At 39.5% G+C, this 16349-nt stretch overlaps 2 protein-coding genes across 2 annotated transcripts in view; one reads left to right on the forward strand and one right to left on the reverse strand.

The window, feature by feature from the left end:
* Positions 1 to 7749, reverse strand: part of reps1 (RALBP1 associated Eps domain containing 1) — a 21757-nt gene extending 14008 nt beyond the window's left edge. Inside the window, exons 1-4 of the mRNA XM_084952697.1 lie at positions 7012 to 7749; positions 5585 to 5708; positions 1218 to 1447; positions 198 to 360 (exon numbers count right to left, since the gene is read on the reverse strand). Of these exons, the coding sequence (XP_084808823.1) occupies positions 198 to 360; positions 1218 to 1447; positions 5585 to 5708; positions 7012 to 7164 (670 nt within the window). The 5' untranslated portion in view covers positions 7165 to 7749. The remainder of the gene's footprint in view (positions 1 to 197; positions 361 to 1217; positions 1448 to 5584; positions 5709 to 7011) is intronic.
* A 3262-nt stretch (positions 7750 to 11011) lies between these two features.
* abracl (ABRA C-terminal like) lies at positions 11012 to 15709 on the forward strand. The gene is made up of 3 exons (XM_084954045.1): positions 11012 to 11144; positions 12749 to 12814; positions 13325 to 15709. The coding sequence occupies exons 2-3, from the start codon at positions 12754 to 12756 to the stop codon at positions 13507 to 13509; spliced, it is 246 nt and encodes an 81-aa protein (XP_084810171.1). The 5' UTR covers positions 11012 to 11144; positions 12749 to 12753; the 3' UTR covers positions 13510 to 15709.
* The last annotated feature ends 640 nt before the right edge of the window (positions 15710 to 16349 follow it).

Consider the following 16349-nt stretch of genomic DNA (forward strand, 5'->3'; position numbering starts at 1 on the left):
TTACGATGGGCACCCAATCAGAAGATGGGTCATGGGATGATTTGCATCCGTATAAATAATAAGGATTGCTTTGAACTGTGAATGGAAATAAATGCAAATGCAAAGCTACTCTAGCAGAGTCTAAGATTAGAAATATGTTGTTGGAAATAGGCAGAATAGTTCTCCTTTTGAGAAACTATCATTAAGAAGTGGGTCACCTGTTTGTGGTTCTCTGAACTGCGTCCACACGGCTCCAGTTGCTGCCACCACAGGTTGTCGCTCTGCGTTTCCTCCACTGTGTTGCCGCTTGTGCTTCCTCCAGGAATGAGGTGAGGTTGGGGGAGACTGGTGAGGGGAGACCACTGGGGACGTTGGTTCAGGCTGGTGACATATTAAAAAAAAGAAAGAAAAAAAAACAAACCGATGAAATAAACAAGCAGTTAAAAAGACATTTAGTACACATATAAGGAATCAGCAAACTTTAATAAGCATGATCGTCCACAGAATAAAAATTATTTGAAGGTGGTAGTATTACTGCTTTAAAACAGTTCAGTGTTTTGGGCGTTAACCTTTAGATCACATCTAATACACAACAAGACGTCAATCTTCAACACGCCACATCCAAACCAAGACCAATAACTGCTACATCAATCAGTTCTTATCTGCATCATCACAGATAAGGGATGCTGAAGGAACTAGTGAATGATTATGCAACACATATAAGAAGTTAAAACTTGCGAAAGAAATCTAAATAACTGACACACGTGTCAACACACTTAAGTCCGCAGCAGAAAACTTCAGAAAGGAATGTAATCAAACATCAAAGTCCTTCCAGAGGCAAGTCTTCCCACTCTGGGCACTTATTTGCAGTTACTTTGAAGCAACATTGACTTTAATTTCAATGAGTTATGGACACATAAAAGCGACGAAGAAATTCACCACTCGAATCTGGTAAAGACCACTTAAAAATTTCATGACTTTTCCCCCAAATGGAGGCTTTGAAAAGCTTTTTCCTTGGAATTTATCATTTCCACCACCACTTTGTTGCTCTGCTATAGATTTCAATTCAAGATGCTTTGAGTGTCCCTTTTAATGTCTCTGTCAAGTATACACAGGAAAAACACAGGAAGCACAGCAGCTTATCTCCAAGTAACCACTGGGTTCAGTTGTTCAAAGAAATATTAAGTTTGTATACAATCGTCCCTGCAACATCGATTCTTGCATTTGCTACTACCAACCTGTGATTCTATAGTAGTTGCCAGGGGCTGGATGACCTCGTGGACAGGAAGTGAAGTGGATGAGGGATGTCCTTTCTTGTTCTGGTGACCCCTGCCAGGTGGCCTGGGTATTACTGCAGTACCGGGGGCAGGGTACAATCCCTGACTGTCGGGATCTTGGTACAGTGCAGCATGTCTTGCTTCTGCCTCGTTCTTCCCCACCACAAACCTTGGCAACGGTAGATCCTTGACTGTCGAGACACAAATTAAATTCAGTTTCAATATTTGTTCAGCAGCAGCTGACAAAATGAAATCAACTCGGTGACCACATCAAACTTCAGTGCACTAGAGTCCAGAAGTTGCTTCTGGCTTTCGAGAGAGAAAAACCGTCCTACTGACTCCATAGATTTCCCAGAATGCTTGTGCCTGCTGCAATCAGCTGACGTTTATAGGGTTTGGAAAGAGAGTAACTGCTGTAAAATGGGAACAACAGTATACCTTTCAGAAAGAGCTGTTTCCTCAAATAGAAAATGAAACACACTGCCACACCGAGTGTATGTTTGCTGTCTCTTAACTCTTAATGCTGAGGACTTAAAACAAAGATCTGTGATAAACAAACAGGAATACAGTCCGTGCCAGCATGCCTGCTCTAAGACTGAAAATTTCTACCACACTGTAGCTTGCCCATTTTTGTTTTTCTTTTTTTTTTCCTTGGAGAATGTATTTTTTTCTGTTTGCTCTATCTTACAATGCTAAAGACACCTTTGAAAAAATCCTGGATCCAGACCAAATCAAACGTTAATCCCTGCAATAGTCGGCCTCATCACTGATGGGGACGACAAGGAGTACAGAGGACTGACCCAAGACTTTGTGGACTGGTGCCAGCTGAACTACCTCCAGATCAACACCAGTAAAACCAAGGAACTGGTGGTAGACTTCCGCAGGCACAAGCATTCTCCACTGCAACCACTGAACATCCAAGGTATGGACATTGAGGCTGTGGACAGCTACAGGTACCTTGGTGTTCATCTGAACAACAGACTGGACTGGACTCATAACTCAGACGCCCTCTACAGGAAAGGGCAGAGCAGGCTGTACCTGCTGCGGAGACTCAGGTCGTTTGGAGTGGAGGGCCCACTCCTGAAGACCTTCTATGACTCTGTGGTGGCTTCTGCTATCTTTTATGGTGTGGTCTGCTGGGGCGGCAGCATCTCTGCCGGGGACAGGAAGAGACTGAACAGGCTGATCCGAAGGGCCAGCTCTGTTCTAGGATGCCCTCTGGACCCAGTGGAGGTGGTGAGTGACAGGAGAATGGTGGCTAAGCTGTCATCCCTGTTGGACAACATCTCCCACCCCATGCAGCAGACTGTGACAGCACTGAGCAGCTCCTTCAGTGGGAGATTGCGGCACCCACGGTGTGGGGCGGAGAGATTTCGCAGGTCTTTCCTCCCCACTGCTGTCAGACTCCACAATAAAGACTTTAACTGATCAAACACACACATCCACACATGTGCAATAACACTAATGTGCAATAATCTTTTCTGTCATCGTTGTATTTTTACTCAGTTGTATATAGCATTTGTATTTGTATTCTATTTTTATCTTATTGTATATTTATTTTATTTTATTCTAATGTATATAGTATTTTATTTTTATTCTATTCTGTACAGTTGTGTACTGTATTTATTCTTATTGTATCCTAATTTTTGCCTCATAACTTTTGCACTGTCCACTTCCTGCTGTGACAAAACAAATTTCCCACGTGTGGGACTAATAAAGGTTATCTTATCTTATCTTCTATGTTGGGTCAACCTCTGCTAAAAAACTAATGCAAATCTGTCTGGAACATTTTTAGAAATCCTGCTACTACACAATCAGGCAAACCAATCCAATCTCAAGGAGGTAAAGACGAGCGAGGCAGGACTTTCTAAACTCCACAGTTATTTCAAAAAAACCCAAACTGATTCAAAAATTCAACGTGTGCCACAAAACGATGGTTGAATGAAGCAGGGTTTGTAGTTTTTAGGCGGCCTCATTGGCAGATACTGAACTGATACTGGTACTAATATTGTTAACCCTAACCCTTTCTACTGGTGTTTATGGCTTTCTCAGAGAGTGGGTAAGCAAACAGACCCAAGACCAAGACACCCAAATAAGCTAATCCTGTTGTATATGACCCCACTATGGTTTCAGTGACTCAGCAACAAATTGATTAGCTAGTGGGAAGAAAGTGATCTGGATTTTTTTTTGCCATACTTTTTTTTTTTTTTCCTTCCTCCACCAAAAGTACCAGTTGTTTGCTGCTTCAAGCATTGTGAATATGAGAATCTACTTTTAAGAAAAATAATAATCAGTTTTAACAAAAGGTTGAAATTTCCTTTAAACCTACTAACAATATCCTCTTATATCTCTAAGTTAAGTCTGGTTAAAAGAATTGTTTCACCACAGGATTATTATGTGCAGCGGTCTGTCTTTTAGTAAGAACTCAGAAACCAAACCACCCCCTTTGCTTCTGAACGCCTGTATTATTACCCCAAAAGCCTCTGCTCCAGAAATAACTTTCTATTTAATATTTTGGAACAACTGTGGTGACTTCAAGCTTTCTGAAAGCACTGAGTAAACTAAACATTTTTTCCAAATCCTGTAATTAACTGTCTACTTCTGAGAAAGCACCAACTTTACAAAGAGAGAGTTGAGGGCGAGGTTTACCGAGCTCAAACATCCCTAAATCTTTTGTTAGAAGGAAGTGACTTGTTTGCTTCCTCATATTGTTGTCAAATTATGAAATCAATTTTGCAATATATTCAGGCCAAACTGATCATGTTGCATAGAGGATGAGTGTGACATCGTGCGCCGCGTTTTTCCCTTCTCTTTTTCCTCGAGAGAACTCAACAGGGACAAATAGAAAAGCGCAATTTTGCGGTCAAACCCACCACGGCTTCATTGTTTACTTAAGATAAATAGGGAAGTCATCGAAACAGCTCATACTATTACAATCATCTGGTGACACAAATAAATGGCCAATACTATTCCAATCAGCAATGTGATGCCATCTGCCCCATTAACTAATCAAGATGAGCCATTTTTCATTTAAGATGTTCTCTTTTTACAGCTTACTTTTAATGTACCAGTGTTTATTTTCCCAGTTTTAGAAACACAGGGTTATGAGACACCCTATGTATCAAACATCCAGCATATGAAATCGATTCTCCAAAGGCTAAAAAGTTCCTTTTGGATTCTTCTGGTTCAGACAGCAATTGTTTGTTTTCTTTACATAAATACATTCTCTAATTTGATCAATTTTCATTTAATTTCAGAGGGAGGCAGTCGTAATAGTGAAGACGCAAGGAGCAAAGGCAGTCAGAGTGAATGAGTTTAAATGCCTGGGGTCAAACCTCTAAAGCAACAGACAGCGCACAAGAGAGGTGAAGAACAGAGTGCAGTTAGGGCAGAGCAGGTAGAGACAAGTGTCAGAGGTGATTTGTGACAGAAGGATAGGCCCAAGAGTTAAACTGGAAAGTTTACAGGATGGTAGTGAGACCGGTTATGACGGAGGTGAAGGTGGCAGACTTTTTTCCTCATGGGTGACAGGATTAGAAATGAGTACATCAGAGGGACGGCTCAGGTTGAGCAGTCTGGACAAAGTTAAAGCGGTAAGGCTGAGATGGTTTGGACATGTGCAGAATAGGGATAGTGGATACAGCCAACAAAGGATGTTAACTATGGAGCTGCTAAGCAAGAGGAAGAGACAAAGAGGAGTTTTTTCATGGATGTAGTGAAAGAGGACATGCAGAATTTTTGGTGTGACAAAAAAGGACATTAGGAATAGGGTGGGAGCCCTGCGGGGATCAGACATAAGAAGAAGAATCTGATTTGTGTCTATGAATGTAAAGAGTCCTTCCAAAAGCTCTATTAACCATATCTGGATCTATCCCAAAAGTTACTCGCTTATACAATGGCCCAAGACTCAAATGTGGTTAAAAAAAAAAAAAAGTATTAAATAATCCTGCTAACATACAAAGAAACAGCTTTAAAAAAAACATGAGAACATGCTTGTATGAAAATCTTAAAATACACTGCACCACATGCATGCAGTTCTGAGATAAATACCTTTTTCTTATCAAAAAACCTTTAAGACTCTAATTGACAAATGATAGCTCTGCCATTAAATGTAATTGATTGGTGATGAAGAGAACAGCTGTCTCTGAAATTCATGAAACTCATTTCTAACCTGAAACATTTTAACTAGCCTGAGAACAACAGTATATCTCTATATAACCAAAGTCTAAAAGTACTTCAGAGAGGACCTAGACCACAATTGTGTAATGGTATTGTTTAGAAATCAATGCACAACAATGACAATGACTCACTTCGATTTATGGACTCACCCGAGTTGAGGCTCTCCACCCTCAGAGGCAGCCCTGACTGGGCGATGGCGATGAGCTTCAGAGCGATGTAGAACTGGCTCCGACCGAAGTGACCCAGCCGAGTGGCTCCACATAGCTCTGTGATCTAAACCCACGCACACAAGGACAATGGAGAACAGTTAACAACATTGTATTCATCTGAAAGAGCAGCTTTTTCCTCTAAGCAAACATAGCATCCAAGTTATAAAAAGGAGAATAAACAACAGCTATCGTTTAGTGTCTGTTTAAATTATCTGATGAACTGTTCCCTTAAGAATGGTCTCATCTGCCATGTTCACAAGCAGATGTCCAGTGTGTTCTATGCGTAAAAAGTCTGGTTATCATGTTTTGTAGTGCTTTACAAAACAATGAAACGGCCTTCTACACACAAAAGATAAAGTGGTTAAAAGAAACAACTGAAACCTTAGGATTAGTACTACTGGTGAGATTTTATAACATGAGGATAACTGTTTAAGAGGGTGCCCTTAAGTGCTGCAAGCCACTCAAAAAAAAAAAAAAAAAAACTGCCACAGCTGACCAGCGATCCTTTTCTTGCCGATGAGGGACTTTATCCAAGTATGACTGGATACAAAGCAGCAGTGACTTTTCTCAGCCTGTTACAACATGACACTGTATCAGTATGTGTCTCACGGGCCAACACAGAGCTCAGTGTAGATTCTGGAAGTGGTAGGATTACAACGCTCCTTAATTCTCCCACCACACAGCCCCCCCCCCCTCTTGACCTTGAAAAGGATGCTGACTCACAAACTGCAAATATTGGCCATGCTGAGAGATCTGGAGTCACAAGAATGGGCTGCTGCAGTTTAACTGGCTACTGATGACTCACAGTTGTCAGAGCAGGGACACTCTGCAATCTGACCAAGAAGGCAATCCGTATTTGAGGGTTAATAAACAAAGTCTCCACTTGTGTGGATCACAGGCGTGCAGGCACAGGCATTTCCACCATGTTAGCCAGTAATGAACAAAAAAGGCAGATGTTGATGGAGGGAGAAGACAGGAAAGAGTGGGCAGCAAGAGCAATGAGAAGTATTTCGTGCGTTAGATACACAGTTCAACACATACCCACAGAAAGGTAACTGAAGAGGGCATGCCAGCTTTTATTGCATGTATAATATGTCAGTTAGAGAAAAAAAACTCAATAAAGAAATAAATTGTGTGAGTTGTCTACCTACTCTGTTTAGCTAAGGCTAACATTAGCCAGAAGAAGGTGTGTCTCTCTTGCTGCGCAGCTCTGCTAAGCACCCGGGCTAAATAACCACAACGACACTGGCTGACAGGACAGCTCCAACAGTCAGCCTGCCAGCCAAGTTTGCCAAAAATCCCCCAATGGCCCTTCGTTTCACGCACACCTTCACAGTCTGAATGATAACACGGTTACGCTAGCTTACCTGCAGGACAACTTCGCTGGGTAGCTGGGCCGCCCGGAAAAGGTCAAGAACTCTCCCGTTGGAAGCCACTTTTTTGGTGTTGTCCGTGTCACAGTAAACGAACAAATCCGAGTAATATTTCTGCTCGACATCACTCAGCGTTAGACTTTCCATCGTAGTACCAATTGAGCCTGAAAAGAACACAAGTTGGCTGTTGATTAGCCCTTAGCCAATGGCTGGGGCAGGATCCAAAAAATGGGCGAGACTTCAGGATCCCAACTTAGCTAAGCCGAGCTAACGTTGAGGTTAGCTGTTGTAATGATGTTCCCAACGCGCCTTATCCCAATCTCTGTAAACGTCCCTAATACTGTGTACCAAGCAGGAGCCGATCCCAACTCGAAGATTCAAATAAAGGTTGCTTTCACACAGTTAATAACTTGTTGGGCCAGCCAAGCCAAGTGGCCAACAGCTGGCTAGTAGTGCAGCGGGCTAACAGCTACCTTGAATCAAAGTCAGTGGCACTAACGTTAGGCTAACTAGCAAAGTGCGTCCACCTCCCCGACCCGGACATCTACCGCCGTGATCTCACGTTACAGCACTTCTTCTCGCTGTAATCCGTTACAGGAGGGTGTTTCTGCCCTTCACTAGAAACACATTCCTCTGCGGGGCCGTCAGAAGTAAAGTTTCAGGGTCTCTTGGTTCCTTCCTCTAGTGATCATAGCCGCCATTCCTGCCACCAGTGTCAAGTCACGCGGAGTTAAGAGGAGACTTCCGGTCCGAGTCTTCAGATTAAAGAAAAACATAGCGTTCACTCAGAAGCATCTAGTTTTATAGATTGTATACATATATTATTTTTTATGTTATTTTTTATAAAATAACATTTTGTGCTGGAAGAGTAAACTACATATAACTATACACTTGACAACTTTTGTATTCACTTCGCCTGCAGTTCAACTATTTTAATATTTGCATAGTGATTTAAGTTAAATTATTGTTTTGCCATTAAAGTATCAACATTTTTAGGCCTTTGAAAGAATATAAGAACTGTATTTTTATTTTACAATTTTCACTGTAATTGAACTTTTTTTTGAAGTCCCCTTATATTTTCTATTTCTTTATAAACCTGTTACAACCAGTTGATGAGAAAAGGTATTTGCCTCCTTCCTTGTCACACTTAACTTAAATGTTTCACATCAACACACACATTTTGTTAGACAAATATAACAGGAGTAAATATACATTGCAAACTGTAAGTGATGGAATTCTGCTCTTTACCAAAAAATCGTGAAGGAGATTGTCCAACCATCAGTTTGTTCAGTTCTTGGGTTATGCAGCAGGATAATGATCCAAAACAATTGAGCAAGTCTGCTTCTGAATGGATTAAAAAAATGAGGGTTTTGGTGTGCCCTACTCAAAGCCCAGACTTAAACTTGAGATTGGGATTCTTTTAAACTTGAGATTTTGATTCTTTGGCATGACCTTAAAAAGGCCATTAATCCTCAAAAACCCTCCAGTGTGGCTGAATTATAACAATTAAGCACAAAACAGTTGATCAAAATTCCTCGTGAAAGCCTCATTGCCAGTTAAAACGAACTTTGGATTGCAGTTCTTGCTGCCAAGGGTGGCACAACCAGTTATTAAGTTAAGGGGCAATTACTTTTTGAATGGAAAAAAAAAATGAAATATTTATGTTAAAACTGCATTTTATTTTTACTCAGGTTATCCTTGTGCGACATTAACATTAGTTTATTAATCTGAAACATGTAAGTGTAACAATTGCAAAAAACTTGGAGATATTTGACCCTAGGTATTTAGAATCGGATAACAAATGTAAAAATATTTATGATTAAAACAAAACATGCAATTTTGTGCAATTATTTTTGTTTAGGATAAAACCACAAATGGACGACAGAAGTTGTGGCATATTTCTGTGTATATCTGTGCTCCACATTAAGCCCGAGGCCTCATGTTTGTGGCATCTTTGTATTTATAAAGGAAAACGCCCAATTTAACTTTTACAATCGGTAACAATTAAATTGAGCAGTCTTTCCCTAAGTCTTATCATGTGAGAGCCTTTTAAAGAAAGACAAGAAAAAAATCTGATCTAATGACATCTGTTCAGATTTTCCATTAAATGTTTCAATTTAACTAGTGAATCATAAATGAGATAATTAATTGTCAAGTTCTGTCACTGGTGTCAAACACTCAAAGCATTTTCTAAAAATGGAATAGAAGTTTTCTTTTATAGCGAAGTCACACTGTATACACTTCCGGTCTCAGTTCAGGTTTCTCATGAGCTAGCTTGACACTTCGCGACGTCCGAGTTAGCGCGAGCTTGCTTGGGCTGCGGGGACCCGGATGAGTAATTTTCAAAATAAAAGCTGCACTCATATCATGGTTTATAATTGATAGAGACGCGACTTGATACTGCAGTGGCTATACAGATGTACATGTTTTTTCCCCCCGCAAATAAGTCGCCCATTGTTGTTGTTTTTTTGTGTCTGATATTCTGACATTTAACTCCAATGATTAGTTGTGTGGCCATTTGAAATGTTTTCACACATAAAGTCGTTTCTTGGAACTATGTAACAAAACAATAAATTATTTTCTATTTATTTCACTCTGGTTCTTGTTGGAACCGTCTTGGCGTCTTGGTGACACATTTGCAACAGTCAGCTACTTGGGAAAAAAAAAACCTTTTTAAGATCTGCTTCTCACTAGTTCTGTATAGTGCTCTTTAAACATAAAATAAAATAAAGGACATGTTAATTAAACTGCATTTCGATACATATTTTTAATAAACTTGTTGAATAACTGCAGCTTTTTGGGGCCCTCTGAGTTTTTATGCCTTTGCTCGGTTAGTAATCCTTCACATATGTAATATTTTCCATTGTTCTAAACACTATGATGATGGAGTCACTGCTTTGTTATTTGCAGTGCATGCATAAGAGGTATAGGGATGGGGTGGAGAAGAATAGAGTTCAATGTGCAGAACAAAAAGTAACAGCATTTGGAGTCAGCACACTATTCTAACAAGCTGATAGGCTCTTTCTGTGTTGCAATGGGACTTGTGCTCGCTGAGCACCTGTGTGTTTCTTGGAGATGCAAGAAATAGTTTGGAGAGGCCGAAACGTAGGACAACACGCGGTCTCCTGCCTCTTCAATACCTTATATGGGCCACAGCCCATCAAACTATCGGCAGCGTGTCACGATGAAGTCAGATGAGCGCTCGTGTTGCCTTCATATGTTGTAGGAAATTTGTCACATCTACTCAAATTAAGCCAGTAAATGAAAACAGTTGCACATTTTCACAGCATTCCACTACGAGTAGGTAATTATTAGTAAATCGCGGAAATGTCTGAAATTTGTGGCTTGTTGGACAAGAGCTTCTGTACTTCTGATTTATGGGGGGAACATTATACACATCATAAACTGCAGTTTGTGGGGAATAGCATACATTTCGTGACTTTACAGCATACAAGGAGTGTCCTCAAGGTAACTAGCTTTTGAACTACAGTTAATAATTACCTCATTTAGAATATAAACCATTACTGGATTTGTTTACGACCTAAATACTAGTGTTGGCTCCCAAAACAAAATATTGGTTGGGCTCTATTGTGAAGGGATTTTTGTTGTTGTTGTTGTCTTGTGTTTTGTTGTAGAATACTTTGATCCTAAGGTAAAGACATCTCAGGACATCGGGTACAGATCTTTAAATTGCTCCCACAGGTCAATTACAGCTGTGTGTACTTAAAAAAACAGGCTTAAAACAGGTGTGACAACTTCTATCTTATGTGTTTGTAAAGTTTTTGTTCTGTTGTTTTTACTGCCTGGAGACATTGTAGAGCTTCGCACACGTGCTATATAAATAAACACTAACTTGAAGACTTGAAGAAGACGTTTAACACTGCATTATCTTTACATGCATATTCTTACTAAGATAACTTAGTGATCTCATGCTTCTGTTTAATATTCTTATTTTTTGAATATTAAACACCTTCACTCCGTTCGTTTTACACCACTTTGTTGTTCCATTTCTAAAGCGTGAAGTTCTCCGAGCGCACTCTGAACGCAGCAACATTTTCCACCGGTGCCGATTCATCAGAAAGTCGTCCCTCACCTCATTACAAGCAAAAACAAGCCCAAGTAATCAGGTAAAATTCATATCCTTGTGTCGGTGTTATATTCGCTTGTGTTACATCGTTTTCCATCATTTATTCCAACCGTTCATCGGTCTGAACAACTCCTCGCTCCCCTCTCAGCGGAGGATTTGTCGGATGTTAGAAGCTAATCATACCGGCGAGCTCACATCTGCCACTCAGAGGAGTCTTTTCTTTTGCACCTGAAGTCGCGTAAAGCATCGCCGAGCTGCTAATATTATTCAGCACTTGAGAATAACTGCACATCTCTGAAATAAATCAACTGCAAGAAGTATTTATTAGCAGGTTTGGCTAGCCGTGAACGCTAATCCCTTACTTCCGCATTGATGAGTCCGCCCTGCTCGTGTTGGAGCTTGTTGCAGTGCTGCAGTCAGTCCTTCTTTTATATGTTGTACTCATACCGAGTGCCTTTATATGTGTCTGATATATATATAATTAAATTGCATTTATTTATGGGTTTACTGGACTTTGAGTTTGTTTTCTTTTAATGAAAGTCCCCCAGCTCCCAAAACACCCTTCACAAAAGGAACAAAATTGAAAAAACGCCTTTCTGATAATCCCAATTTCATGATTAGAACAAATGTTAAGACTTTTGTCTAAAATGTAAAAAAAAAAAAAAAAAAAAAAAAAAAAGGAAAATTTGGCGCATATTTATTGACGAAATACAGCTCTTTAACTATCTTTAATTACTGCACTTGCTGTTAAATCTAGCCTTGTTTGTCCAAAGTCAGAAAATTCCTCTACTGGTGGATGATCACTCAATAAATCAGTCAGATTTTGTTCAGATGACACCAGGTATGTCGGTTTACAGTGCTACACGGATGTTTATTAGACAAAAAGTAAGTAATGTGTAATGGTAAGACTTTTAACGTGTAAAAAAAAAAAAAAAAACAGATCTAAAATTACATTTAAAAATGGCCTGTAAGTACAATAGAAGACATTAGACAAAATAAAATGCATCACAATGCATAGACTTCAATGTGCTTTAATGCACAATAATCTATAAGCTCTACTCATTGATTTAATAATGTAAGCTAGATCAAATGTAATAAATCTACAGATTAGATCAAATGAGGAAAGTGTAAATAGAAATAAATTGTCTGTTTACCATATTCAGTCAAAAGCTGGGCTGAAGATGTTTAAAGATTTCAACACTTCAGCTGCTCTCTTTCTCTACAGCAGACTGCTTCGCGACTCAGGGTGTAAAAGTTAAAAAATCTGCCTCCTCAGCTGTGTTGTCGTGCACTTTGGAACTACTCACAGGATGTAGCATCCATACTGCACCCTACGCACTGAGGATGTGAGACATGAATACTGGAGCAAGAAGACCATCAGGGGCTTTTAAAAACAAGTAAATAGATTTTAAAATCGATATAGGAGCTGACAGGCAGCCAAGTTTTATGTAGTCTGGCCAAACGCCCTGGCAGCAGAGTTATAAATCAACCATAATAATCTAAAGCACTGCAGTAGTAAATGGACAAGTTGGGTCATAATTGTGCAATACAGGTTTAATTGTTTAGTTTCATGTCTAGTGCACTCAAAACCGTGACGTCAGATTTAAAGCTAATGCAACTATTTGCATTTTGTTTCGCCTGCAGCAACAATGAATGTCTCCCATGAAATTGATTTGCTGGTTCAAGAGATCCAGCGACTCGGCAGTAAAAGTAAGTCAAAACTGTCATTGTATATTGCTGAATGACATGGTTTGCCTTGAAGTACTTTGATATATTATCCCATGAGCTTTAATAAACAACAATCATGCAGTCATCCAGTGTTGATTTGTGGTTCTGACCACTTCTAAAGCAGGAAACAAATAAACTCAGAGTTATGCCATTTGCAGCAGGGGTGTGTCAAGGTTTTTTGGAAACGGGGTGGCACTGCCACGTTTGTGGAGGGTGGCCTCTATAAACACGGCAGTGGATCAAACCACTCTGAGTTAATGCAGGTGTGTCCATTAGATATTTTACAAGTACAGCTGTGGTAGGAGTTTACATACACATAATAGGCATGAATGTCTGTAATTGTGGGATCAATTGAAATGATTTGGTACTTTAATTGGAGTAAAAAATTAGGTTGTTTCATTTTATTTTGAAATTGAATTGAGATTGAAATCGCCACAGTCATTTTAATTGACTGCCCGAAGCTGTAACAATCGTTTAAATCTCTTATTTCAGACGCTGACGGTAAATGTAGCGTAAAGTTCGGGGTCTTGTTTAATGACGACCGTTGTGCCAACATCTTCGAAGCGCTGGTGGGCACCCTGAAGGCCGCCAAGAAGAAGAAGGTGATCGATTTCCAGGGGGAGCTGCTTCTGCAGGGCGTCCACGACAACGTTGACGTCATCCTGCTCCAAGAATGAGAAGCCGGTGTTGGGATAGGATAGCCTTCTAGCAGCTGCGGGTCTTTCCTTCACAAGGCTCAGTATTTGAACTGAACTGCAATAACCAATCGGATTTGACCTAACAGTACACGGCAGACTCAGCTGGCATGTCTGCATAGGATTGTTTTGGTTTTTTTTGCTTTCTATGTGACAAATTAAGTAGTGATTTTGACCACAGATCAGGAATATAATACTTTGTGCTAATGCATTCACTTGCCTCTCTACAGTTTATTATCATAACCTGAGATGACCCACAGGACAGCATGCTCACTAGATTTAGCTGCTTTAGCAAACTACTGTACACTTTTCATTTGCTCTCTCTAATTGTTTGTGACTGATACCAAGCTGCACTAGGCTAATCCTCCCTTTGGTAGTGGGAGTTACGACCTCATTACTTGGTGAGTGTAACTGCTTTAAAATCTTGTCCAGCTCTGAGACAAAGGGTAGTGTGTGCTCTCCAACTGTGCCACCAAACGGCCATTCCAGTAATTGTTTACACAAGACATGTCTACTACCTCTTATTTGACCAGGGCTTTTGGAAATTTAAGAACATCTCCGTGATAGAAACTAACTAAATGACAGCTCAAGTGCATTTAAAAAAAAAACAAAACAAGAAAAAAAAACACTTTTTTTTTTGTACTGCGATGTGCTAAAGTTGTTTTTATTCCATCTTTTTATACGTAGTCATTAGTGAAATTTCTCTGCTAAACAAACTCCAAAAATTGCCTTTTCATAGAAATAGCTGATGAGCAATGGCGAATGTATTTTTTGTGCAGTTTTTATTAATGTATAATTACAGGGTGATTGGTGCCAAATGCTAAAGGTGACTCAGGACCAAAACAAAGCAACCAAAATCTGTTTAACTATCGTGCTGCGGCTTAAATTAGAGATACAAAAGGTGCATTTGCAGTTTTGTTAGTTTCTTTAATTTTAGCACTGTTTTGTACTGTAGGTCAAACAAAACTTAGCAGACCAGGCATGACAGCTCTTATATCAAAATTCAGCAGTTATAGGTGATTTATTCCGTTTTAGCCACTTTTGTTATCAGTTTTTCTGAAATATCATCAGCAGCCATTCCTGGCCCACTGTGGAGGCCCAAAGCAGTTCAAATTAATAGAAAAAGAAAATTGTGAGTTAAGTAATTTCCTGAATAACTATTGATATGGTTGATTTAAAACAAAAAACAGATGTTTGAAATCAGCATGGAGTATTAATCAAATGGTAATTCCTATTCATTTTGATTTGGAGCAAAGGCAAGACACGTCCGGTTGTAAGCTAGCCCGCTTCTTTCTACTAATAAGAAAGTTTATTCTGACTGAAAATTTGGGAAAATATTATTCACAATGTTCTTGTTTTACAACTGCATCACTCTTTCCTGCTGGTGTCGATGGACAGACAAGACACAGCCATGAAAAATTACATTTGCAAATCTTTACAGATAAATTCCTTTAGTTTACAAAGTTTAAACACAATTTATCTTAGTTAAGTAATTTAATGTAAATTAATATCGTTTTGAGCACTTTGGGCCTCCATACATTTGGAAAATCTTGAATCTGTTTGAATGTGTAACATCTTGTAGCTGACACCTCTTTAATAAAGTCATATCCTTTTTTTTCTGTTTTAAAATTAGGCCTCCATCATGTTATCAGTCACATTCTTTTGCTTCTCGTGATAAGAAGCTGGTTATCAGCCTTGTGAAACGACACCTGGTCTGCTAGTTTTGTGACCCATGTCACGTTCACTGCTGTTGTGTCAGACTTGCTAAATATTTTACATTCAGGTGTATTTGTTTAAGCTTGACTTGAAATGTGTATTTCTCTCTTTCTCAGTATCAATGGCACAAATGGATCCAACTCGATTATGAATGAAACTAAACTGTAACCTGATCACAGAAACGTGCTGCTTGCCATCCTGCTGTTGCTCAGTCGTGAGTTTCGGGTGACTTTCGAAGCACAAATGCAAATTACAAGCGAACGTTTGGCAGGAGGGAGAACGTAATGATTACTGCCGAGCCAATACCTCGAGCCATTTCTGTGAACAAGTGGGACGCCTGTGTGATGTGTTCAAGTGTGTCATTACTGTGTTTTGTATTGGCAATAACACATTCCTAGAAGAGGTTTGTGTTGCTGTGGAATACATTCCAAGGAATAAAATCTTTACATGCGAAGCCTTGAAACTTCTTTGTTGTTTGTCTCCTTCTGTGTTTTATGACTCTAGATGTTAAACTGAGGAAGATACTCATCTAAGCACTGTAATAAAAGACTGTGTAATGGTTTATGGGCCACTATGGTGTGGTGTGAGAATACTGTGGTAATGGCAAACTTATTAGCATCATTATGAAAACATTTGTTGCTTGGGGTGTTGACTGTAAGCTGAATTATAGCATGATGGCTGCTGTTTCATAAATCATCTTTAGTCAGGTTTTACCAGCTTTGAGCAGTACCCTACAAGCAAGGTCTTTAAATTGTCTGATTTATGAATGGAGTCTGGTTCCTGCTGATAACATATTCTCACTTCATTTCAATCAATCTTTTCATTCATCCCTGTTGTAAATTATCTGATTTAATTACTTATATTGGCATACAGATTCAGCGAGTTACACATTTACTGCACCCTTGAATACTGCTTTGCTGTGAAGCTGCACATTCAGGATACCAAAGAATTGGTATCCTAAATGAGGCAGTGATACTTCCCCACATGTATGTGGTGCTGATTACTTCCCATCCTCTTCTATCGTTCACTTTAGTGCCAACTGAGGCTGCCGCTTCATTTAAATAGTTAACCAGAGGCTGTGTAACGTGTGTGTGTTTTAATGATCA

The sequence above is a fragment of the Perissodus microlepis genome, chromosome 15, assembly GCF_051167445.1.
Source record: "Perissodus microlepis isolate ML-2025 ecotype Zambia chromosome 15, ASM5116744v1, whole genome shotgun sequence".
NCBI classification, from domain to species: domain Eukaryota; kingdom Metazoa; phylum Chordata; class Actinopteri; order Cichliformes; family Cichlidae; genus Perissodus; species Perissodus microlepis.